At 42.2% G+C, this 27,971-nt stretch overlaps 1 protein-coding gene across 1 annotated transcript; it reads left to right on the forward strand.

Annotated features, from left to right (window-relative positions):
* The first annotated feature begins 2,172 nt into the window (after window positions 1-2,172).
* LOC106589740 (stonin-1) lies at window positions 2,173-20,132 on the forward strand. Its single transcript, XM_014180028.2, has 7 exons — window positions 2,173-2,422; window positions 12,521-13,832; window positions 13,989-14,186; window positions 16,306-16,446; window positions 16,670-17,189; window positions 17,574-17,776; window positions 18,101-20,132. The coding sequence occupies exons 2-7, from the start codon at window positions 12,621-12,623 to the stop codon at window positions 18,164-18,166; spliced, it is 2,340 nt and encodes a 779-aa protein (XP_014035503.1). The 5' UTR covers window positions 2,173-2,422; window positions 12,521-12,620; the 3' UTR covers window positions 18,167-20,132.
* The last annotated feature ends 7,839 nt before the right edge of the window (window positions 20,133-27,971 follow it).

Raw genomic sequence — 27,971 nt, forward strand, 5'->3', positions numbered from 1 at the left:
TCAAACACAAGCAAATTTCAAAAGCCACTCGCACATCTGAGCTATTTTTGTTGCAGGTGCATGGTTGAATAATATGAGAAAAAAGAAGAAACCTGCACACTGCTCTTGCTAGTATCACTGCTCTTTAAGAAGCTTTACCTATCGGCCTCAAGGCCTTCGTCAGAGCTTTTGCAACCACTCATACACTACCACCCATTTACTCACCCATAATAATAGTTGGCAGTTCCAGGATGATGGCCCTTACAGACTTCTGTTGCCAGCTGCACTGTTACTTCTTCAGCAAAGAACAGGATAAACCCTGATCACATTCGTGTTGTCAGTCTGCCCTTGGCCCACTGACTGGGTGTTCTCATCCCAATACTCCTCTCGCTCTGTCCTCTCCATCTCTTACTGAATGTTCTCATCCAATTACTACTTCTCTTTTCTCTCTGTGACTGAATGTTTTCATCCAAATACTCCTCTCGCTCTGTCCTCTCCATCTCTTACTGAATGTTCTCATCCAATTACTACTTCTCTTTTCTCTCTGTGACTGAATGTTCTCATCCAACTACTAGGGAAAGGGGGATACCTAGTCAGTTGTCCAACTGAATGTATTCGACTTCCGCATTTAACCCAACCCCTCAATCAGAGCTGCCTTAATCGACATCCATGTCTTCGGCACCCGGGGAACAGTGGGTTAACTGCCTTGCTCAGGGGCTTAACTACATATTTTTTCCTTGTCAGCTCGGGGATTCGATCCAGCAACCTTTCGGTTACTGGCCCAACACTCTAAACACTAGGCTACCTGCCGCCCTTCTCTCTCTCTGTGACTGAATGTTCTCATCCAACTACTACCTCTCTTCTCTCTCTCTGTGTTTGAATGTCCTCATCTAACTACTACCTTTTCTCTCTCTGTGACAATGTTCTCATCCAAATACTACCTCTCTCTGTTTGCATTGTGTTCGTTTTGGGTCTGTTCCCAAGGGGCAAAATGACCTTGTATTGTGTTAGGCGAAGGTTGGCCATAACCCCATAGCCATCCTCCTCCTCCCCTCTGTGAAAAGTGCTATGTTATCCCGTTTATCCCCCCTCCTCCACTCATCTTTTATCACACAGAACAGAAAGGAAAGGGGGATACCTAGTTAGTTGTACAACTGAATGTCTTCCGCATTTAACCCAACCCCTCTGAATCAGAGGTGCAGGGAGCTGCCTTAATCGACAACCGCGTCTTCGGCGCCCGGGGAACAGAGGAAAACCACTTCAGTTTGTGTTGATATTGGTTTAATTTAGTGTGTTTGTGTGTGCGCGAGAGCCCTTTTGCATGCGTGTACTTTTGCTTGCTTGTGTGTGTGAGTGAGTGAGTGAGTGAGTGAGTGAGTGAGTGAGTGAGTGAGTGAGTGAGTGAGTGAGTGTGATTCTTGTCTGGACCAGCTCCAGATGAAAGCACTTCAATGACAGTTATCTTCAACTCTTTAATTATCTCCCATCCTACCGCTGACCCCTCCCTTGGTGAGTAATCTCTAGTCATCCAAGCCTTATTGTCCCACCCTAGCATCAGACCTGTCACTGTGTGAACCACCACCCTTTTTATCATGGAGTCATATGAACATGTCTGCCAGAATTCAGCTCTAACTCTCCATCTCCGGTCAAATCTCTTTCCTTCTCTTTCTCTCTCACTTCAGATTTTTCTCTTTGGTCATAATTTATAGTCTCTCCAGTCTCCATAGCTTGTAACTAGGCCTAGCCTACTGTGATGTAAACAAGTTGACAGGGCTAGGGAAGAGGTTCATTGACAGGCAACCTTGTCCTAATCAGTGTGTGAGTGAGTTGACTGGGGTGGAACGAGGTTCTTTGACAGACAACCCTGTCCTTGTCCTAATCCAACTTCTAAATGTCTCACCTGGAACGTAAAAAAAAGAGTCAGAATGTCTAGAATGTGCTTTACTACTTATTCATTACCGTTTTACTTAGTTGGTGGAAATCAACAAAAAAATATATTCATAAAGCTTCCAACTAGGCTATCTACTCGTAATGTTGCAGTGGGCTAATGGCTCTTTGCGCTCGCAACATTGTAGCCTGATGTTTTATCGTGTGTGTTATTGTAGCCAACCATAAGCTTTGTCTACTTCACCGGCCACTCATAACATTGGCAAAAACAAACTCCCTGTCACACCAAAAGCATCGTCATCATTCGGCCAGATGAGATGTGGGAGGAGAATATGGGCATCCTCCGTTCATTCCTTCACTCGCTCCACTTAATTTCTCTAGCAGGGACGTCCCGTTAACGGGAGGGCTGAAAGGGGATAGCAAATCGGCTGCATTTTCTCTCTCCCTCTGCCATTTTGAGAGAAACCTGTCGGCCTCGCATATTGGGATTTATGCTGTTTTAACGGAAAATAAGAATCATGACCTGATTGTTGTTATTTCGGGATTTGTGTAGAACGTGAGTATTTTTTTGTTTCGTTGCAAGTTTCCACCAGAGAGTCAATTGACAACTTCCATCTCCTTGCTCCGTCAAAACAACCTACTGTAGAAGAAGCAAGCAAGGCTACAACAATAGCTAACTTCTGTTTTGGGGACAACTTGTTACCACACACTGTGCAAAGTTGTTTATTCTATAAAAATGGTATTATATTCTTAGTGGCAAATCTTGACCACGAGTGGAATTTGGGTTTATAACGGTAGCATATAATTAACCATTTAAAAAAAAAAACAGTCATTCTTTGCTGACAAACTACAACGAAAGTCATAGGTCGAATGACAATACAACAAATGCACTGGTAGGATAGCCTCATTCTCCTTTCGTGACATTGCCTTGCAAAACAACATCGTTCCTGTCCTGATGTTGAGACCAGAGTTCCTCCGGCGGTAATGAGTCATGGACGATCACAGCACGGTTGAATTGTTACCGAGACCAATGCACAGTCTGCGTTGTAGCAAAACATGGAAAAACAACGATTGTCGCTATGCACCGTTTCACAGAAGGATGCCGTAGGACCAAAATGCAGCATTTTGTTGTCTCATTATATGTCAATCTTCAAACCACTAGGTCAGATGCCACTCAAATATACATTCTTGTACACTGGACATATAGACTTGGCTTATGTCACTCAAAAGCAATACGTCAGCTACAGCTATAGCAGAGACGCTTTTAAAACAGGATGGTATCCACACATAGTGCCTGCTAAGCATTTATTGGTTGATAAACAATAGTAGTTGTAACTTAAATGTAGGATCTGAATTTGATCACCCTGTTGCAGGATTACTTTCCTTAAATGCAGGAAATATTTAACTTGTATTAACTTGTAACATATTATTTGAGGTTTTAAAAGGCTTCTGAAGTTTGTAATTTCCAATATGAAATGTACCCTTCCGAAAAATGCATAAACCCCTACAAGAATGGTCATTAAATATAATCCACATAATATTTCACATTTCCTGTTGCTGCTGGATTATTTTCCTGCTGTAGCAAACTGGCTCAAATTAAGATCCTTTGCTCCAGAGTGGCACAGCGGTCTAAGGCACTGCATCTCAGTGCAAGAGGCGTTACTACAGTCCCTGGTTTGAATCCAGGCTGTATCACATCCGGCCGTGATTGTGAGTCCCATAGGGTGGCACACAATTGGCACAACATCGTCCGGGTTTGGCCTTGGTAGGTCGTCATTGTAAATAAGAATTTGTTCTTCACTGACTTGCCTAGTTAAATAAAGGTTACATTTCCAAAACATTTTTTTTATATATATAAAAATATATGGGGCATTGAAAAGTCAGCCTTGTGTAGACTTTGCCACGAGGAAACAGAATCAATAGAAAATATTTTCTGGCACTGTCCATCAGTTGCTGGCTTTTGGTGTCAGGTCACGGAATGGTTATGTCATAATATCAGGGTTCAGATGGACCTGAAAACTGTATTGTTAGGGGGATCTGAAAAACCACGATCAGTCAATGGGAAATATCATTATACTCTTGGGTAAAGTATTTAGTTTTAGGGCAATATCGGTAGACATTTTACAAATAGGGAGGTTCAGGACCCTTGTAAGACATCATAGTAAAATGGAGGGATGTATTGCAAAAGGAAATTGCAAAATGGCATTATACAGGGAAAGATGGGCTAATGTGTGGACATCGGAGGGTTGGACCATGATAGGGGTTAAGATCAGAATGATGGTGGATTGGCCGCTATGGGTGAAAATCAAGCACTTGAAGAGGAAATTAGGAATAGGTATAATTATTTAACTACAGATACCATAGATGTAAGGGAAAATAGCTGTAAATAGAAGTATTCTTGTCCGTTAGTTTACTTCTGGATCAAATAACCAGTGAGTATCTGGTGTGACCACCATTTTCCTCATGCAGCACGACACATGTCCTTTGCATAGAGTTGATCAGACTGTTGATTGTGGCCAGTGGAATGTTGTCCCACTCTTCAATGGCTGTGCGAAGTTGCTGGATGTTGTCTGGAACTGGAACACGCTGTCGTACACGTCAAACCAGAGCATCCCAAACATGCTTAATATGTGATATGTCTGGTGAGTATGCAGGATATGGAAGAACTGGGACATTTTCAACTTCCAGGAATTGTGTACAGATCCTTGTGACATGGTGCCGTGCATTATCATGCTGAAACATGAGGTGATGGCAGTGGATGAATGGGCCTCAGGATCTCATCACGGTATCTCTGTGCATTCAAATTGTCGTCGATAAAATGCAATTGTGTTTGTTGTCTGTAGCTTATGCCTGCCCATACTATAACCCCAATGCCACCATGGGGCAATCTGTCATAACGTTGACATCAGCAAACCGCTCGCCCACACGACGCCATAGACACTGTCTGCCATTTACCCGGTACAGTTGAAACTGGGATTCATCCATGAAGAGCACACTTCTCCAGCGTGCCAGTGGCCATCGAAGATGAGCATTTGCCCACTGAAGTCGGTTACAACGCCGGACTGCAGTCAGTTAAGACCCTGGTGAGGACGATGAGCATGCAGATGAGCTTCCCTGAGATGGTTTCTGACAGTTTGTGCAAAAATTATTTGGTTGTGCATACCCACAGTTTCATCAGCTGTCCAGGTGGCTGGTCTCAGATGATCCCGCAGGTGAAGAAGCCGGATGTGGATGTCCTGGGCTGGCGTGGTTACATGTGGTCTGCGGTTGCGAGGCCGGTTGGACATACTGCCAAATTCTCTAAAATGACGTTGGAGGCAGGTTATGGTAGAGAAATGAACATTAAATTCTCTGGCAACAGCTCTGGTGGACATTCCTGCTGTCAGCATGCCAACTGCACGATCCCTCAAAACTTGAGACATCTGTGGCATTGTGTTGTGTGACAAAACTGCACATTTTAGAGTGGCCTTTTATTGCCCCCAGCACAAGGTGCACCTGTGTAATGATCATGCTGTTTAATCATCTTCTTGATATGCCACATCTGTCTGGTGGATTAATTATCTTGGCAAAGGAGAAATGCTCACTAAAACGGATGTAAACAAATTTGTGTAGAAAAGTTGCGAGAAATAAGCTTTTGTGCATATGGAAAATTTCTGGGATCTTTTATTTCAGCTTATGAAACATGGGACCAACACTTTACATGTTGCGTTTGTATTTTTGTTCAGTATATCGGCAATATTAAAGCTGATCTGTTCAGGAGTTTGAGTGGTTACATTTCTCCAGCGCCATCCCTCAGCTGTGTCCCCTTTGTTTTCATTCGACCTGCAGATTGGCCCTTTTATCAAGTCATTGATTTGTTCTAATCAAGCCATGCTGATCTAAGTTGCCTGTGGGACGTCTAGAGGACACGGTGTCAGCACAGGGTCAACACTGATGGCTATAAAGGCATTATCAAGATCTACAGATCATAGAGTGTTTATCTTATGTTTACATCAACACTCTGTTTACATTTGGTCATAATCAAGATGGGAAAGAGACATCATAAGAATACCCAGAACTTCACAAACGACACCATTTTTGCAAAGGTACTGTAGGAACTATATTTTATTCCCTGTTCAAATGCGTGAATTCAGCAAAGTAGCAGGGGGCATAGCAGGGCACAGCAGCACTTGTAGGGGGCATTAATCTCTTCTTTAGTCATAGCAGGGAGTATTTGATTCCAGATTACATTGTTTATTCTGCTATTAAGTATTCTTTCAAAGTTCGGAAGCAAATACGATACTATAAAACGCTCAAGAAGACAGTAGTCTAATAGGCATTCATGTACATTTCCACTGGCTGAACACGTTAAATAAGGTCACGATGACAACCTTTAAAGGGGCAATCTGGAATATGACCACTTCTTTTGATAAACAGCTGAGTGATGGGGCTGGAGAAATGTTACCACTCTCAAATAATTCATAGACAAAGCTATGGATGCAAGTAGGAATAGCTATGGATCAAGTAAGAAAATAAATCGGTCTGTGACTCACTCAACTCACTTCTGCAGCAAGTATCTGACATAGTTTTAAAGACTAGACAACCAGACAGTTCTTTATTTAACAAGGGAAGTCACATCTCTTTTCTAAATTCAGCTTTTTTGTCTCACTCATCAAGTCATTGTCTTGTGACTGTTTGGAAAGAGTCTCTGCCAGAAAATACATAACCTAGAGTTAAAAAGTTCAATAGCTATCTTGTAGGTGCTTTGGACTTGGCGTCTCACTATATCTTGATTCATGGGGACAAGGGCTGTCTTTCTCCCACTTCAAGTCATTATAAAAGGATGATTTATATCATGTGAGACAAACATTACTGGAAAGTGAGCTATCATATCATGCGAACATTATGAACATATACTTCTTATTTAGTTATTAGACCACTGAGGATGCTTGCCCTTACAACATTTACATTTTAGTCATTTAGCAGACACTTTTATCCAAAGCAACTTACATGAGCAATTAGGGTTAAGTGCCTTGCTCAAGGGCACATCGCCAGATTTTTCACCTAGTCGGTTCGGGGATTCAACCAGTGAACTTTGTTACTGGCCCAACTATCTTAACCGCTAGGCTACCTGCCGACAAAAGAGTTTCATATAGTAAGGGGTGGTTTCCGGACACAGATTACATTTTGTGTCCTCAACTGGCAGCTTCATTAAATAGTATCCGCAAAACACCAGTCTCAACGTCAACAGTGAAGAGGCGACTCCGTGATGCTGGCCTTCTACGCAGAGTTGCAACGAAAAAGCCATATCTCAGACTGGCCAATAAAAAGAAAATATTAAGATGGGCAAAAGAACACACACTGGACAGAGGAACTCTGCCTAGAAGGCCAGCATCCCAGAGTCGCCTCTTCACTGTTGACGTTGAGACTGGTGTTTTGCGGGTACTATTTAATGAAGCTGCCAGTTGAGGACTTGTGAGGCGTCTGTTTCTCAAACTAGACAATCTAATATACTTGTCCTCTTGCTCAGTTGTGCACCGGAGCCTCCCACTCCTCTTTCTATTCTGGTTAGGGCCAGTTTGCGCTGTCCTGCGAAGGGAGTAGTACACAGTGTTGTACCAGATCTTCAGTTTCTTGGCAATTTCTCACATGGAATAGCCTTCATTTCTCAGAACAAGAATAGACTAACGAGTTTCAGAAGAAAGGTCTTTGTTTCTAGCCATTTTGAGCCTGTAATCGAACCCACAAATGCTGATGCTCCAGATACTCAACTAGTCTAAAGAAGGACAGTTTTATTGCCTTTTTAAATCAGAACAATAGTTTTCAGCTGTGCTAACAATTTCAGGTTTTCTAATGATTAACTAACACAACGTGCCATTGGAACACAGGAGTGATGGTTGCTGATCAATCTGCCGTTTCCAGCTACAATAGTAATTTACAACATTAACAATGCCTACATTGTATTTCTGATCAATTTGATGTTATTTTAATGGACAAAAATGTGATTTTCTTTAAAAAAACAACGACATTTCTAAGTGACTCCAAACTCTTGAACGGTAGTGTACAGTACAGTGTAATCACTGTCATTTACAGTGTATGTGAACCCATTGACCGAGACTGACATTGAGTTGATGTTTGCTCTGTGTGTGTGTGTGTGTGTGTGTGTGTGTGTATATATATGGTGTATGTTTGTGCAGAAGCAGTAGAGTAGGCTGGTATTTCCTGTGTGCATGCTGCTCTGTCCCTTAGGAATGATTAGAATGTCTGTTCTTTTCTGCCTTTGTAGATTTAGTAACCTTTCATTCCCCCTGCTGCTAGCCTGGTCAGAACTCCTGCTAGCGTGACAATACATCTAGGACCAGGGTATTTCTCTGCTCCATCTCTTTGGAACAGGCTGATGGAGGTGGCAGTACTGTTTGGAAGTGAACTGCAGGAGTTGCCAGTATTAGACTGGAGCAAGGTTCAGTTAGCCTCAATACAAGGTTCTTCCTCCCTAAAGTCCACATTCTGTCATTTCAACAGGCCTGAATCAATGGGATTAATTTAAATGACCATTAAACAGCAGGAACAATTGCAGAATGTGACTTTAAGGCTGAAGCACTGCTGGATCCATTGCTTACTTAGCCTGTCGTCTACAAGGTTATTGAAGCACTGCTAGATCAAACCACAGTTCAGTGAGTCCATAAGAAGGAGGGAGAGGATGGTCCTCATTTTAATGACCCAGCTCTCATGCAAGCCACGACTGATGTAGCTAGTTTGTTTGCTAAGCTAGCCACTTGTAGCTAGACAGCAACTTCTCCAGTATGTGTTGATGTTATTTCACAGGATTTGTTTTTGGGCGGAAGCTGTAGAAATCAGTAAGAAATTACACTTCTATAGCGAAATATCTTATTCCTAACTTTTTTTTGTTTTTAAGCATTAATTGACCTGGTATGATGGTGCATTGATCAGTTATACAGTTTAAAGGAGTTGTTTTTGCCCAAAGTCAACCTATAAAGTAACTGTCCAGTGTTTCCAGATTTCTATGAAATATGACATAATTAACTACAATATGAGTAAAATAGATCTTTACAAAAAAATTGTAATTAAGTATGTTCAAAAGCAGCTTTTCTGTGTAGGAATGGTGTGGGCGAACCCGAACAACAGAATGGTGTGGGCGTATATAGCGGTCATAAAAAATATTAATGTCAGTAGACCACTGATTGGCCAGCTCATCCTGCTCAGGAGGATGACATCATCCTCTGAGGAGATAGCAAGCATTTTTTAAAGTGTCAGTTTGAGATACACGTTTGAGGTGGGGCTTTTTAAGTGTTTTTTTCCCTCCAACTTATGCGTTGGCCACAAAACACGAGTATAAGAGGAGTCAACAACATTATTTGGGTATGAGTTAAGAGAATATTAACTTTTAAAAGTGAGATTTTCACTGGAAAGTTACTTAAACTGCAACATTGTCTCTGTCTCATGACAAAATGTGTAGAGTAGAAGGAAATTAACTTTAAAACTACAAAATGATGTCTAATCTTCATGACAAAATGTGGTGAATAGCATGAGATCAGCTATAAAACGGTACATTTTTTTTTCTCTGCCCTATGGCAAAACGTGTTGAAATGCAGGAAGTTAGCGGTTTTCTTTCCACTTATACTGTTTTCAAAATACCCCTCCATATACCCCTTATTATGCCTCTAGAGGGGTATTTTAAGTCATGTCAAACTGTAGAATTGCAGGAAATTATTTGTAAAATAAACATACCCGTTGATTCATTATGATCTAAAATGAAAAACTGATCCTAGATCAGCATTCCTACTCTGAGATGCTCCCTTGGGTTCCTACAGCCCCTGAGCTCCATCCATAGACTTCGTTATAGCATCAAGGGAACCTTGCCCTATTACATTTAACCCATTGACTGTGGCAAATGTAATGTAAGTTAGGCCTCTATCTCTGTGGTGAGGTCGGTGGCTGTGACAGATACAGATTGAAACCAGTTGATCTGCCTCTGTCTGGATGTTACTACTGTCATTGCTGCTGCTGTTGCTGCTGGCAAGAGCAGTGTTGCCAGCGTGTCACAGCCAAGGCACAATTGGCCGCTGAGGTTGACTGGGAATCAATTGCTAGATGGTATGTTGATTACAGCGTGTCTGCTCTCCATTCTGACATATTCTCTAACTTGGAAATCTTTAACAGCTGGGGTCGAGGCTAGGGTGGAGGACATGAATGACATCAGAGCTCAGGATAATGTACTAGCCTATAAATTCGAATAACCTGGTCCCAGATCTGTTAGTGATGTCTTGCAAATCAGATCTGGGACCAGGCTATATTTCCACAGCTCTTAAAAAACTGCTACCACATAATGGGCTATGCAGTAACCATTGTATTAGATTTTTCCACCATCTGGCTCTTTCTCTAGCAATTAGTCTGGGAATGAGGTTTACAGTACACTATATATACAAAAGTAGGTGGACACCCCTTCAAATGAGTGGATTTGGCTATTTCAGCCACACCCGTTGCAGACAGGTGTATAAAAATAGACCACACAGCCATGCAATCTCCATAGACAAACATTGTCAGTAGAATGGCCTTACAAATTTACGCACTGCTAGAACTGCCCCGTTCAACTGTAAGTGTTGTAATTGTGAAGTGAAAACGTTTAGGAGCGACAACGGTTCAGCCACGAAGTGGTAAGCCACACAAGCTCACAGAACGGGAACGCAGAGTGCTGAAGCGCGTACAAATCGCCTGTCCTCAGTTGCAACACTCACTAACAAGCTCCAAACAGCGTCAGCACAAGAACTGTTCGTCGAGAGCTTCATGTAATGGGTTTCCATGGCCGAGCAGCCGCACACAAGCCTAAGATCACCATGCGCAATGCCAAGGGTCAGCTGGAATGGTGTAAAGCTCGCCACCATTGGACTCATTGGAAACGCATTTTCTGGATTGATGAATCACGCTTCACCATCTGGCAGTCCGACGGACAAATCTGGGTTTGGCAGATGGCTGGAGAACGCTACCTGCCCGAATACATAGTGCCAACTGTAAAGGTTGGTGAGGAGGAATACTGGTCTGGGGCTGTTTTTCATTGTTCGGGCTAGGCCCCGTAGTTCCAGTGAAGGGAAATCTTAATGCTGCAGCATACAAATCTGGAGAAGGCCCTTTCCTGTTTCAGCATGACAATGCCCCTGTGCACAAAGCGAGGTCCATACATAAATGGTTTGTCGAGATTGGTGTGGAAGAACTTGACTGGCCTGCACAGAACCCTGACCTCAAACCCATCAAACACCTTTGGGATGAATTGGAATGCCGACTGCGAGCCAGACCTAATCACTCAACATCAGCGCACGACCTCACTAATGCTCTTGTGGCTGAATGGAAACATTTCCCTGCAGCAATGTTCCAACATCTAGTGGAAAGCCTTCCCAGAAGAGTGGAGGCTGTTATAGCAGCAAAGGCAGCACCAACTCTATATTAATGCCCATGATTTTGGAATGAGATGTTCAACAAGCAGGTGTCCATATACATACTACAAGACCAAAAGTATGTATGTATGTATGTATGTATGTATGTATGTATATGGAGGTGTAACTAATTAAGTCCTATGAGGACATTCATTATGCTTGGATTTTCCAATTCCCATTACACCACAGCACAGTAGTGTCTGTGCCTCATATCTCACCAGCTGTTAAATAATCCAGAACCCTCACACCAGCTGTTCCAGTGTTCCACAGCCTAGTTATCACAGATGGCTTCATACTGATGGTGAATAAAGAGGATGATTTGTTCTCTGCTCGAGTGCCAATCCCTCCAATTCAGTAACATCTTCTACATTTCCTACCAGAGCATGGTATTTTCATCCATCACAATTTATCTACAAGTTCCAAAACCCTACATTTTATTCCAACTCCAATTTATTCCAAATTTCACCACCTTTGAATAGGAGGGGGCTGATGCCTGAAGTTCAACCCAAATTGAAATTGACCCCAATTCCTCTGGTAGTGGCTGACAGAGCAGAACTGTACCTCTCTGCCTTTTCATTCAACAAGGCTGCAGCTGTAGCGTTTAGCCAAATGTTACTCAGCAGTGTCCACTAGCATATTCAGTGTTTCTATATTTATCCTACTCAATTCCAGTGAGAGAACACATGGAGTGTGTGTGGTTGACAAGACACTTAGACACAGCAAAGAGCAGTACTATATAATTTTCCTCCCCTCTTATGTATTTTACTTGAATTTGTTCCTAGCACAAAGTGCATCATTGTAAATATTTCCACTTGGAGCTATTTGCTGAATTGCCACAAATAAAAAGGAAAAAAGAAACGCGCCACCATACCAACACACCAGCCATTAAATAATTAAACCAACAGTCATGTGGGAAATTTAATGTCGCCGATTGGCTGAGAGGGGACATCATCTAACTGCACTGACTGAGCCAAAATCCCCCTCCAATCTACTAAAAGTAGCCCAAATGTAGATTATGAAACGACCCTATCTGGCAACACTAACTGTAGATGTCTCTAAGGCCAGAATGCTCACTAGGGGACACTGTAGGATAATTTCTTGGTGTAAACAAGAGATGCCTGATATCTTTCAAAGCAAATGCATCAATATATAATAACTGTAGATTCTACAGAAAAATATTATTTGCTGATACTCTGTGTTCTAATCTATGACTATGTTCTGTTCAGTGTTTCAGCAGGGAAGACCCCTGTGGCGGAGTCTGAGGATAACGCCAACAACAGAAGCAGGAAGTGCTGACTTGAACCTTGACACTAAACAACCAAAGCCATGTGCTCCGTGAACAATCCAAACTGGGTGACCTTCGAGGATGAGGGGAGAACATCTACGTCTCCTTCTTTTGCCTCAACCCCCTTGAAGATACCAGAGAGTGGGACAAAGTTGGCCTCAACACCCCTGAAGTCACCAGGGGCAAAGACAAGTTCACCCACTTCCTTTGCCTCTACACCCCTGAAGACAGCCCCAGGTAGTGTGACAACGACAGGGTTAAAGACAATCCCCCGTCCCAATGGACTAAAGCTGATACTGCCCCCAGTCGGAGATCCATCCTGGATCTTCAGCAGTTCCCTTGAATCCAGCTCCCCTCCAATGCACTTTAACCTCAATGGAAGTTCCTGTGTGCCCTGCAACACTCCTCTTTGCACTCCGGTGAGGGAGGTTCCTCCTACCGGCGCGTTACCTTTCCATTGCAGGCCCTGGGATCAGCACGATTTCTTCCGTAGTTTTTCCAGTTCATCCTCTGCCTCTGTGCCTTATTCTTCTTCTCCCCCTGGCCCAGACCAGGCCACCACTACCGGCACCACCACACATCCCCAGGGTGACGTCTCCGTCTCTGTCTCCGATGGCCCCAGTACCTTCCCCTCCTTCCAGGGGGACCCAGGACATTTCAACCCATTCTGGGAGGGGGCTGGTGGGCATAGCGTGGACTCTGGGAGCTCATCTTCTGACTCCGAGGCTGGAGGTTCTAGTCTGCCTCGCTTCTTCATCCGGACGAAAGACGGCAACGAGCCTCCTCGACCAGACCACCTCCAGAGCTCCTACTCCTACATCTGCCACAAGCTGGAGGGGCTGCGGGCTGAGGAAGACAATGACACAGAGGAAGGAGTAGGGATGGATAGAGGGGGGAGGAGAGGAGTAAGAGACAGGGAGGCGGTCAAGGAGGGACCATCACCAGCTTTCGTCTCTCACGGTCTGTTCCGTAGCGAGAAGAGAGACGGCTGGTCTTTAATGCTGAGGATCCCAGAGAAGAAAAACCGAATGTCGTCCCGACAGTGGGGCCCCATTTACCTGCGTCTGCTGTCTGGAGGTGTGCTCCAGATGTACTATGAGAAAGGACTGGAGAAGCCCTTCAAAGAGTTCCAGCTGCAGCCTCACTGCAGGTTGTCAGATCTCAAGCTGGAGAGCAACGGAGAGCCTCGCAAGATCCAGACAGTGAAGGTGGAGCATGTGTCTTACACAGAGAAGAAGCGCTACCACCCCAAGGTAATGGGGGGGGGCACAATTGAGGTTTTCAAATCAGATTTAAAACACACCTTTGGAGCTTGAGCGTTTAATCAATCAATGATATTACTGTTATAGATGTCATCGTATTGTTTTACTGTGTTTTGCGATTTTAAATGCATAAAGTTTGATTTGAAGCTGGAGGTGTCACACGAGGCAGAGGTGGAGCAGCTGCTGAAGTTTGGAACCACGGAACACAGCGACATGGAGGACCTCTTCGAAACTATGGAGGAGGAGCTTCTCAGGCTGGCGCCACCGCTGTTGCAGAAAAGACACTACGACGAACAGGAGATGACACTGCAGATCACAGACCACCTCTGGGTGCAGCTGGACAAGGTGCATGTACTTCTTCTTCCACTACCATACAACTACTGTAAGACAGTTGACGCAAGCACACACATTTTGGTCAAGAAATGTAACTTTGCTAGTGTAGTTTCAAATAAAATAAAATGTATTTATATAGCCCTTCTTACATCAGCTGATATCTCAAAGTGCTGTACAGAAACCCAGCCTAAAACCCCAAACAGCAAGCAATGCAGGTGTAGAAGCACGGTGGCTAGGAAAAACTCCCTAGAAAGGCCAAAACCTAGGAAGAAACCTAGCGAGGAACCAGGCTATGAGGGGTGGCCAGTCCTCTTCTGGCTGTGCCGGGTGGAGATTATAACAGAACATGGCCAAGATGTTCAAATGTTCATAAATGACCAGCATGGTCAAATAATAATAATCACAGTAGTTGTCGAGGGTGCAACAAGTCAGCACCTCAAGAGTAAATGTCAGTTGGCTTTTCATAGCCGATCATTGAGAGTATCTCTACCGCTCCTGCTGTCTCTAGAGAGTTGAAAACAGCAGGTCTGGGACAGGTAGCACGTCCGGTGAACAGGTCAGGGTTCCATAGCCGCAGGCAGAACAGTTGAAACTGGAGTAGCAGCACGGCCAGGTGGACTGGGGACAGCAAGGAGTCATCATGTCAGGTAGTCCTGAGGCATGGTTCTAGGGCTCAGGTCCTCCGAGAGAGAAAGAAAGAAAGAGAAAAAGAGAGAATTAGAGAGAGCATATTTAAATTCACACAGGACACCGGAAAAGACAAGAGAAATACTCCAGATGTGACAGACTGACCCTAGCCCCCCCGACACAAACTACTGCAGCATAAATACTGGAGTCTGAGACAGGAGGGGTCAGGAGACACTGTGGCCCCATCCGATGATAGTTCATTGGTATTTCAGCATTATTACATGTTCTTTTAATTTGACTTTTTTTTTAAATTGAATATCCAAAACATACAATATACTTGCAGTGAAGCCGCTCAACAACTTCACCGCACCAGTCATCCAACAGACTCCCATTCAGGGCGCCACACAGAAGCATCCAGGGTCAATGCCCTGCGTAAGGGCACGTCGACAAATCTCTCAAGGCCAAAAACAGGGACCCGACTCCTCCAAGACCCCTCCCCCCCACAGTTCCCCAATAGCTGCCCCTCAACCATCTGAGACCCCTCCCACACCCCCCAATAATAATAAAAAAAAATGAATTCCATTCCCCACCCCCAAGAACCCCCCCAATGCACCAACAACCAAGAATATTAACTAAAGTGAAAAAAGGAAAACAGAAAACAATGCAAAAAAAAAAAGGGGACATCAAGGCCAACTGTTTATGTTTGAGTGCATGTCTGGCACTATTTACATGCGTGTGTGTCCCTATATGTGTGTATTGAATGAGAGTGTGTGTATATGGATGTGTACAAACACCTGCATGACATCAGCCTCAGGCAAACCAACATTAGCTGTAAAAACACTGCCCCTCAGTGTCATTCTTTTTATTATGTTTTATTTTGACATTATTTTTTTACTTTTATCTTTGACTATCATTCTATCTCCCGCCCAGCAACTCCACTCCAACTTGTCTCCAATTCCACATCCCAACCCTCAGCTTCCATCCCATCTATCGCTGCTGGTCACCCTCTTCGGATTTCTACGCCACATATCTTTCAACTATGCTGTGATGTTGAATGTACAATTTCAATCTATCTAATCGAATCCACAGATTGCGAGCTGAAGATAAATACTTTTACTAAAAGTATTATTATATTAGTAATAGACTGACCTGGTCTCTCCAGATCTCCTAACAGTACTATTTCTAGGGTCAATTTTAGATCAATGTTATGCATTTTCAGCCATACTTCTCTCTGAGAAGTAGCAGTTATTTACTATTTTACACCTGGGGTTGCTATAAAATCAGTCGTTATTAAAAACGAATGTATTAATTGCTGTTACTTATTATATAAAACATTGATAGCCTAAATAATAAGGGTATACATTTCTATGAATGTCTTTTCCTAAAATCTTTCACATAAAAATGATTCCCTACCTCCTATTTTGTATATATTGCATGCCCCTTGGGGATCCTTTTTTGCCACTCGACCTCTCATTTGCTAAAATCAGAGGATACATTTTTCAAGGACGGTGTGTTGATGGACCGGGCGGCCATGACGAGGATCCACTGCTTGGCGTTCCTCAATGGCCCAGGGGAGTGCTTCCTGGCTCTCAACGACTTGGGGCTTCTCCGCTTCGACGCCAGCTACGGCTCTGGCTCCGAGGAGGTTTAGTATTAGTTTCTTAACATGCATATTAACACACAAACACAACATTTAACATGCATAACAACTAAACATACAATTTGAACACGCACATCAATGCACAATTTTAACACCCATCAACACAAACATACAATTTTAACATAAGTAAAATCATCCAGGATTACCCAAAAAATCAAGATAGGTCTATTTCCATTGTGGTCTTCTAATTGCCATTGTGGTCTTTCAGGATGACCTCCTGGAGGGCTGGATGGAGATCAGCGACTGCCACTTCCACAAGTGCATCAACGACTTGGAGTTCCACAGGTCCCGGCTGCTCAAGTTCTCTCCTCCGGACGCCTGTAGAGTAGAACTGATGCGCTACAAGACATTAGCCCTGGGAAGTACCGAGCTGCCCTTCTCCGTCAAAGCTGTGGTGACTGTCCAAGGGGCCTACGTGGAACTCCAAGCCTTTCTCAACATGTCAGCTATCTTCCCGTCATTTATCGGAGTGTCGGAGACTCAGCCACTCTGCGAGAATGTCTTGATCCGTGTGCCGGTACCGGGGGACTGGGTGAAGGTGTCGCGTACAGTGACGTTGCTACGGCGTAAGTCACTGACGGCCAGGATGAACCGGAACGCGTGTCTGGGGTCAGTCAGCGCTTCAGAGTCACAGCCAGTCATGCAGGTTACCGTGGGGACGGTCAAGTATGAGAATGTGTACTCAGCCATCGTGTGGAGGATCGACAGACTGCCTGCTAAGAACATGGGTAAGGACTAAGAGGAGGAGTTTTGGCTGTCTATTGATAATGGCGGTCTATTGATCTATTTTCATATGGAATGGTGGCTTATTCTGACAATATTGGCTTTATTTTACATGTTACATTTACAACTTACCGAAATATGTTTCCAAATATTCTATGTGAAATGTAACTTATGTTCCTTAATCAGTTTAGCTACAATAAATATTATTTATAGTAATATGGTTTGTTATACTATTGCTTGGCTAAATATTAAATTCCAATTGACTGATGTTACAGTGATTTGTTTGCATTGTGCCAGAGGATGGAAACATGTATCTTTCAGATTCTGCTCATAGCAATCTCTACCACTTGGGGGAGCACTAACTACACATTCTCATTTTTACCTCACAGCAGTGGACCATCCCCATACCTTCTCCTGTAAGTTAGAGCTTGGTTCAGACCAGGAGATCCCCAGTGACTGGTACCCGTTTGTCACAATGGAGTGTGACATGGTGGGGGCCGTGGTTTCACAGACCAGAGTGAAGTCACTGGGCACAGAGAGTGACATTCAGCCTCAGAAACATGTCACCAGTAGGACCCACTATCATTGTCAGGTAAGGCCTGAGATATTATTAGTTAACAAGTTTAATATCTATACTGTTTAGTATTTTTTTGGCTGTTTAATATCTATAATGCTGTTGTAGACTTCATTTTGTTAGTTTCTATTTCAATCTGTTTCCCAAGCAGAATCATGCTTTGTGATTAAGGGTACAGGGTATTTTTTATACTGTAGTTATTACTGTGACACCAGCTGACCTTGCCTAGGCTGGTCCTATAGTGTATGTGCTGTAGTGTAGCAAAATCTTCTATCGTTGTCATGCCCTAGTGATTATTCCGTACCTAATGAAACTGAACCGTATCCGTCTGTCCTTTTATAGGTAGAGATTGAGAAGAAGTGGATTGAGACAGAAGCACAAGGGCAATCAGGCTGCACAACACAGTAATGATTATGATCAAGGAAGTCTTAAAGGATCAAGTCTCACATCACCATACTCCCAAGTCTCGTTAGTCGTAAGGAAGCCTGGAATTGAGGCTATACACAGGATGCCTATTTCCTTGGTCCGAGACATTTTTGCCAACCAAACTCATCCTCGCTGTTTCAATACAAGGACAAATGTTTAAAAGGGACATAATCTACATGTGGCTGATGAACAATTGTGCTTTTATATTGTGTGTTCGTTGTGTATACTTTATCACATTTAAGTCTGTCATAATATTGTTTGGTCCTATTGTACTCCTGTATGTATGGATATTAACATGTTGTATAGCCTGGGTGACAGACATGACAAGAGAGCAGAAACAGAAACAGACTGGCAGCCAGGCTAGTTCTAACCTGCATGGTACAATAGAATTAGGCTACAACAAACAAATATATTATCATTGGAAGAACAAACAACCGAACACACAGCCCTACCATCACAATGCACTTTACATTTCTCTCAGAAGATTATTCATTGTGAAATGACAGGAGGTTGAAGAAGCTCTCTTTATAAAAGAGTAAATACCACATAATCTTGTAGGCTTGCATTTAACACACTCAAAAGGACTGGTTTTCTGGACACAGATTAGGCACAGGAGGCTGCTGAGGGGAGAATGGCCCATAATAATGGCCGGAATGGAGCAAATGGAATGGCATCAAACACCTGTTCTGCAACTGCCATTACCACAAGCCCGTCCTCCCCAATTAAGGTGCCACCAACCTCATGTGAGATTAGGCTAAATCTAGTCCTCTGTAGCTCAGTTGGCAGTTGCATGCCAGGATAGTGGGTTTGATTCCCGGGACCACCCATACATAAAATGTACTGTATGCATGCATGACTAAGTCGCTTTGGATAAAAGCATCTGCTAAATGGCATATATTATTATTATTATATAAAAAGCACTGTCAATGTAGATTCTCAATTGAGCTTGCTTTTCGGTCCAGGACAAGGCTCAATCTGTCTCTGGGAAACAACCCATAGTGTTTCCAATAACTATCTGGAATGAATTTCCAATTAAGACAATTAGGTTAATTATATAAATGTCCTGTCATTTGTTGACTAGCTAGCTGACCATGGTCCTTTTGCACAGTTAAGCATGTGCTCTCATCTATTATTCTATAAGTCAATATCATTGATTTATGGTTATATGAAGTAGCCCACATACATTATGGTCCCGTGTACTTGCCACGCCAGGGCTGTGGGTTCGATTCCCAAAGAGGGGGGGGGACCAGCACGAAAATGTATGCACTCACTACTGTAAGTCATTCTGGATACGAGTGTCTGCTAAATGACTAAAATGTATTACTAATTATAATATTTCAGAGGGGGCCCTAGAGATGCAGCAATGGTCTGCACTCACTAAAGAAACTATATAACTACATTTATTAAATGTGTTGTATGTGTATATGACTTAAGTGGTAGTTATTAACAAAACAAATTAAAGATATTTGCATTTTATGCCTGTGTTTGTGAAAGGGTAGAGGTGTAGATCAAAAGTTGCAACCTGGTCTCAGAGCATTTTGTATTATTTTGATAGTAAATCCAGGACAAACCATTTAGCATGATACGTTATGTTTCTTTCATTTGTCGATGTCCATCATACATTTCGTATGACGGGGTTCGTACAGACAATGGCAAGTCAAATTCAAGGACTTTCAAGTACTTTTTCAAGCACTAGTATTTATTTTCAAGGACCATCAATTTGTAATAGTTCCTATTATGCAATTGTTCTAGTCGCCACCAGATAGCAGTATATTGCCACAATCTCGTAAAAAAACTAAAAACGTACTATTCATCACTACCTTACAAGTTCTACTCAATAATACGTGTTTCACTACTTATTTACTACATACATGAGTGATATGTCAGTACTGATGATGTTGACTGATTTCCTTACACGAATTGTAACTCAGTAAAATCTTTGAAATTGTTGCATGTTGCGTTTATATTTTTGTTCAGTGCACATTATAATAATATTACATTGTCTTTATATTTAAATTCTCTATATATTTCACTAAATGTTAGGTCCCATAGGCTCTCCCAACACAATGACATGAAAGCGAATTTTAACAGTGTAAAAAGCCCTTAGTTGACTCTAAAATGTTGTATCCTATACCCATTTGAAGAGAAACAAGTTATTGTGTTTGATAACATTAAAGATTCTCATGAGACCCTATTTACATTTTAGGGGACCCCAAGTTTGGGAACCACTGTACTACTAACCTCTCTCCCTGCTTGCTTCAATGCTTCCTCTCTCTGTGTATCTCCTTTGCCTCCTTCATTGCAGCCTGACTCATCACTTTCTATCTCACTACTCTCTGTAAAGAAAATGTATTTTGTTATGAGAACTTATAATAGCCCATCCTTTGATTATAGCAAGCTTAATTTTAGTCAACTGCTCCTGCTGAGGTCATGCTCTGTTCAACGTTAGCTTCTAACTTCATCCTTCTAGCCAGCAAGCTATAGCAAGAGCCCTTGACCTACCTAGCTAGCTAGACATCTGACTGAAATATCAGCGACTATTTACCAGTTGTACACTCATTCTCCGAGAGTCAGGTTTTTTTTTATTTGGGGAATGTCTGTTGACACAGAAGGAGTCAAGGGATTAAAAAAAAAATATCCCACTCTCTGCCACTTACCACTGTAGGTCTGGGCTGAGGAAGTTTGTTTTACCTCTCGGCCTATGTCACGGGCAGAGTTTCTCGTTGGACAGAGTGGTGAATGAATGTGCTGCTAACAAGGCGAATCCAAGGGAGCTGGTGAACATAACGAGCATACATGAATCATTCATGATTCCACTCGTTAGCAGAGGTAGGCACAATTAGAACTCAGATCAAGAAGCCTTATGAGCATTTTCAACGCTAGGAACACAATAATGGGTAAATGTTAATTAACAAAATAAAAAGGTGAGTGAACACTATATAAAAAGGTGCGTAAACTGCGTTTACCCTCCACTACATCCCTGGTTGGGTCTGGCAAAACCGATGTATAAACATCAATATCCTACCAGGCAAGTTTTAATCTACATTTGCTAGGCATTTTAGCTATCGATGTGATGTTTGGCTGCACCTAAGCATTCAGTTCAGTACCTGTCTGGCAACCAGAGCGCAAAAATGTATTTGCATGACCAATACATTTATCTAATATTTTTCATATTAACATATTTTATCATTTTCTGTTCTCTCATTTTAATTGAAGTACTTTTCAAGTACCAACTTGATAAAATATCAGATTTAAGGTATTCCAGTTCTTGAATTTCAGAGTGCCAAACCCTGTGCGAACCCTGGTACGATATGTTAAGAATTACAATTCGTATGATATGTTATGAATTACAATTTGTGGCTAACCTTAGCTAGGCTAGGGTTTGGAGTTAGGTTATTAAGGCTAGGGGAAGGGTTAGCTAAAAGGGTTAGGTAACATGCTAAATAGTTGCAAAGTAGCTAAAAGTAGTAAGTAGTTGCTAATTAGCTAAAGTTGTCCGTGATGAGATTTGAACACGCACCCCTTGGGTTGATAGACTTTCGCATTACACGCCCACCCTTCTTTCGTTTTTACCTTAAGTAATCTTCTGTCTTATGTAACTATACCAAACTTAACATATCATACTAATTTGATGTTCCGGATTGACATTTACTGTTACTTCTAGTCTGAGACCAGGCTGCAACCAGATGTCAAGAATAAAAGGTCACACTCACCCGTGTTGGAATGAACAGCCCCTTCAGACTAGCCTACTATTTCAGCTGTTTCTAGCTAATGAAACCAATATATAAACTTCACTATCAATGTCTAACCTAGTTAAGAAAGACCAACCGATGATGTGTCAATATTGAAATATGTGTCTGTCACATGCGCGAGCTATTTAGCTGCCCTACTAGTTACCTATTTTGCTTACCTCGCGCCTGCTAACAAGACCAAGGCAGCGGATCGTCTGGTCCCTCAAAATGTTGTCAAATTCAAGTCATGTGGTAAGTAGCCTGTAAACGGATATGTATATTGTTGTTTGGGTTAGTTAGTAAAGTGATCATTTGTCACTTCTTTAATGCAAAACTGTCTCCCTTCCTTGTTATTTTCTCCTTCTTTCCTTGTATCCTCCTTTAAAACCCCTCTAACCGAAGCTATCTAGGATTGGAGAACCATGTCCTTTAATTAAGACCCGAGACAGGTGAGTGGGACTTTACCTGGACTAATGATTTGTATACCGGTGTGGCGAGATACTTTGAGTAAATTGACAAAACAGACCAGGGCATGGGACTCCTTTTCACATGGGACCGCGGTGGGTCTGTGTAAACTATGCGATTATATTCGAAACAGGTTTATAGTAGTGAATGTCATCTATTCATTTACTGTTATAGTATTTCTAAGTACTAGCAGCCATGTCAACAAGGGATTTTCTTTCTCTCAATTTATGATAGAACATTCCTATATTTTCTGCTTTACTGTGGCTCTTTACCTGAATTGTTAACATTTTCTTTTAATCACAAAGAACTACTTATTTTGCTGAAATATAGATATAATTCAATTGTGTTTTCTTTGAAAAGATGGGCCTGGCTGGGAATAGAACATTCCGTTTTCTGCCCGAGTGTGGCGCTGTTTACCGCTATTTTCTGGATTATTTTGTGACCAGAAAAAAACTAATTTTACTCAACTAGAGATGTAATTAAATGGTGTTTATTTTCAAAGGTGTGACTGGCTGACATGAAAAATACATTAAGGGGAAAGGATCCACAGACACCAGAGGCTGATAATCTTTCTGCACATCTCTTTATTATAATGTTGGCTGCTATGGTTAACACACACGCATGACATTACATTTTACATTTTAGTCATTTAGCAGACGCTCTTATCCAGAGCGACTTACAAATTGGTGCATTCACCTATAATATCCAGTGGAACAACCACTTTACAATAGTGCATCTAAATCTTTTAAGGGGGGGGTTAGAAGGATTACTTTATCCTATCCCAGGTATTCCTTGAAGAGGTGGGGTTTCAGGTGTCTCCGGAAGGTGGTGATTGACTCCGCTGTCCTGGCGTCGTGAGGGAGCTTGTTCCACCATTGGGGTGCCAGAGCAGCGAACAGTTTTGACTGGGCTGAGCGGGAACTGTGCTTCCTCAGAGGTAGGGAGGCGAGCAGGCCAGAGGTGGATGAACGGAGTGCCCTTGTTTGGGTGTAGGGCCTGATCAGAGCCTGAAGGTACGGAGGTGCCGTTCCCCTCACAGCTCCGTAGGCAAGCACCATGGTCTTGTAGCGGATGCGAGCTTCGACTGGAAGCCAGTGGAGAGAGCGGAGGAGTGGGGTGACGTGAGAGAACTTGGGAAGGTTGAACACCAGACGGGCTACCTGAATTGACTCGGCAATGTCAAACAGGTGTGTGTGTGTGTGAGATTATCCAGTGTCCACAGCAACACTATTAATTATTCTCTACTCCCAGTGCATGTGGTGTACTATGCTCTTAGTCATGCTCTCACTTTTACTTAAACAACAATACAGTTTTAAGAAAAAGAAGTGTTAAGGGCTTGTAAGCAAATTTGATTTGACTAACCCTTATATTCTCCCCTTCCGAAGGGCCTGAGGCGATTGGACCGCCTTTTCCTGCCTGTTACCTTAAAGTCCATAATTAACATATACAGCTCTGGATCCATTGCCTTACTACTGCAACAACTTGTCAATTATATGCCCTTTTATAGAAACCCCCCCTTTTTTTTTTTTTTTTTACTAATGACTAAGGTATGTAACCATTAACATTGGCTGCATATCCATTGTCCTTCCTAAGTGTGGACTTTTTAGTCATTTAGCAGACACTCTTATCCAGAGCAATTAGGGTTAAGTGCCTTGTTTAAGAGCACATTTGACAGATTTGTCACCTAGGGGATTCAAACCAGTAACCTTTTGATGACTGGCCCAATGCTCTTAACCACCCCATTGCACATTTTAGGGATATATAACTTTGATGTGAAGTAGCTTACACCTATCCAGTGCTTGCATATCCATGAGGAGAGGAATGGACAATTAGTATGCAGCCATTGATTTCAGGTGGCTTCTTCAACAGATGGAATGTGTCTGTGTCCCAAATGGCATCCCATTCCGTATACATTTGACATTTTTGTAGACACTCTTATCCAGAGCAACTAACAGTAATGAGTGCGTACATTTTTGTACTGGTCCCCCGTAGGAATCGAACCCTCAACCCGAGGGCTTTGGGACGTATTCCACCTGTTGAGCCACACCCTGGCTATTGTAAGCCATTTCTCCATCCCAGTCCCCTAGTTAAGCAAATGAAGGGGAGAGGCTCTGAGTATAATTAATGTAGTAAATTACTTTTCCTGTTAATTACTTTATTTTCTAAACTTGCGTTATAGTGTGTGTCCATTTAAATAAAACCTTTGTCCAGACAATAAATCCATATTTTCATTGATGGAATATTCAACAGACTGAACAGTCATATACCAATGAGATTAAGTAGTTGTATTGCAGTTGTGTGGTGTTCTTGGCATTCAGCCTCATCTTGGTATGGAATAACTGACAAAATACCTCAGCCTTAGGAAATCATTGGGGAAAGAGTTCCCACTTCCAGTTTGCACAAATATTTATTTGACTTGTTGTAAGACAGAGCTACAGACCATATAAAAGCATATATTCAACAAGAAAATGGCTTCAAGTGTTTTTGTCCAAATACTCTTAGATTCTACTAATAAAATAATGGATGACCTGACCAGAGAGGTCCAGGACCTGAAGAACAGTTTGCAGTTCTCCCAGGGTCAGCTCGATTAGTTGAAACAGGAGAAAGGCAAGATGACGGCAATCTGTAAGTCATTGAGAGAACATCAGTTCTGTGTGTGAATCCATAATAACAATGACAGATAAATCAGACAGATAAATCAGACTATCTCGAGGGACAGTCAAGGCGGAACAAAATGGTTGTGTACGGAATTGCATAATCTCCACATGAGACCTGGACGGAGTCTGAAGACAGTGAGGGAAGTTATCTCTGAGAAATTGAAGATGGACCACAGGAAGATTGAGGTGGAGCGCACCAACAGGACTGGAAAACCCACCACCGGCCCAGTTGATAGGCCCAGGACGATGGTGGTCAAGTTCCTGAGGTTCAAGAACAAGGTAGCTGTTCTGGAAAGAGCCAAGAACTTGAGAGGAACGTATATCTTCCTCAACGAGGTCTATCTTGAAGCTGTGCGCCAGAAGAGGAAAGAACTCATCCCAGCCATGAAAGCTGCCAGAGTGTGTGGGGACATTGCTTACATCCGCTATGCCAGGCTCATTGTCCACCCTCCCTCCCAGAAGCCTCGAAGGGATGAGAGAGCCAAGCCTATGGGACCCATGGCTTCAACCCCACAGCAAACTCACACACCAATTGATTAATGGACTGCTGAATGGATATATTTTTTTTCTCTTGCTTTGTTTGCTCTTTTCAGTATTATGTCTCTCTGATATTGCAGGTTCACTTGGCACATCTAAAGCCTTTTCTTTTGGGGTGTTGCTATAGGCCACCAAGTGCTAACAGACTGTATCTAAATAATTTGTGTGAAATGCTTGATAGTGTATGTGATGTAAACAGAGATCTACCTTCTTGGGGACCTGAATATTGACAGGTTTTCATCAAGCTGTCCGCTCAAGAGGAAGCTTCTTACTGTAACCAGTGCCTGTAATCTGGTTCAGGTTATTAATCAACCTACCAGGGTGTTTACAAACACTACAGGAACAAGATCATCCACATGTATCGATCACATTTTTACTAATACTGTAGAACTTTATTCTATCTAAGTTGTATCCGGCTATATTCAGGAAAGCCAAAGTTCCAACAGCTGGGCCTAAAATAGTGTATAAGAGATCATACAAAAGATTTTGCTATAACTCTTATGTGGATGATGTTAAACATATTTGTTGGTCTGATGTGATTAATGAGGAGCATCCAGATGCTGCACTTGATGAATGCTTCTTCCAATTATTGATAAACGTGCACCTGTTAAGAAACTGACAGAACTGTTAAGGCTCCATGGATTGATGAGGAATTGAAAAACTGTATGGTTGAAAGAGATGGGGCAAAAGGAGTGGCTAATAAGTCTGGCTGCATATGACTGGCTTAATTTCTCAATTTGCAGTAAGTATGTGACTAAACTCAACAAAAAGAAGAATAAACTGTATTATGAAGCCAAGATCAATGATATAAAGATTGATGGAAAAAAACTTTGGCGTACTTTAACTGAAATTATGGGCAGAAAGACATTCAACTCCATCTTTCATGGAATCAGATAGCTTATTCATCACAAAACCATTTGATGTTGCCAATTATTCTAATGATTATTTAATTGGCAAAGTGGGCAAACTTAGGCAGGAAATGCCAACAATGAACAATGAGCAATTGTATTCATGCATAAAAAAACTAATAATGAAAGGAAAGCATTGCAAATTTGAATTTTGTAAAGTTGGTGTGGGAGAGGTGGAAAAATCTATCAATAATGACAAACCTGGCATTGACAATTTAGATGGAAAGCTACTGAGGAGTGGCTATAGAGTCAGCTACCATATTATCTGTCATATTTTTAATCTGAGCCTAGAAGAAAGTCTTTGTCCTCAGGCCTGGAGGGAAGCCAAAGTAATTCTGCTACCCAAGAGTGGTAAAGTGGCCTTTGCTGGTTCTAATAGCAGACCAATAAGCTTGCTGCCAGCTCTTAGCAAACTGTTGGAAACAAATTGTGTTTGACCAAATATCATTTCTCTGTAAACAAATTAACAGATTTTCAGCATGCTTATAGAGAAGGGCACTCAACATGTACTCCACTGACACAAATGACTGACTGGTTTAAAGAAATTAATAATAAGAAGATTGTGGGCACACTACTGTTGGATTTCAGTGCAGCCTTTTCATATTATTGACCATAACCTGTTGTTGAAAATACTTGGGTTGCACATTTTGGGAAATATTCAGAGGTGGAAACTTTCCATGTAATTAATGGGAATATATGGGAATTAACGGAAATATATGCAAATTAATATTAATACCATTTAAATGTAGATGTTTTTTGCATTGGATATATTTACCATCTCATGGAGACAGAAACATAAACCTTTTACCTTATCATAAGTAGACATAATTGCAAGTGATTAAATCCTTCTAATAAAAAAAAGAACTATTTAGTTACGAATTTAACTTTAATTAATGGGATGATTTCACTGAACAACAAAAGAAAGGGAATATTGAATGATCCCCAATGATCCATCACATCTAACAAAAACGTTTTCAACATCTGGTAAAATGCTAGTCTAGAAATTAAAGCTTTGGTTGTCTTCCTCTCAGCCTTCCATGTCTTCTCCCTGGACCTCCTCAATGTCCATCTCTTGAACATCAGACTCTGAGGCCTCATCTTCACTGTCACTTCCCAACCTTGTTGAGGATGGCTCGTTGTCAGGCTCAAAAAGCCTAAAATTTGCCCAGATGGCCACCAATTTTTCAACCCTTGTATTGGTCAGCCTGTTGTGTGCTTTGGTGTGTGTGTTCCCAAACAAGGACCAGTTGCGCTCTGAGGCGGCTGATGTTGGTGGGATTTAGAGAATGATGGAGGCAACAGCGGAAAGAGCCTCCGATCCACAAAGTCCCTTCCACCAGGTGGCTGATGAGATATGTTGGCACGACTGCCATATTGCATCTCCATCCCAAAGCCCTTGCTTGGGAGTGTACTTCGCCAGACTGCCAAGAACCTTACCCTCATTCAGGCCAAGGTGGTGAGACACGGTAGTGATGACACCGTAGGCCTT

The sequence above is a fragment of the Salmo salar genome, chromosome ssa28, assembly GCF_905237065.1.
Source record: "Salmo salar chromosome ssa28, Ssal_v3.1, whole genome shotgun sequence".
NCBI classification, from domain to species: Eukaryota; Metazoa; Chordata; class Actinopteri; order Salmoniformes; family Salmonidae; genus Salmo; species Salmo salar.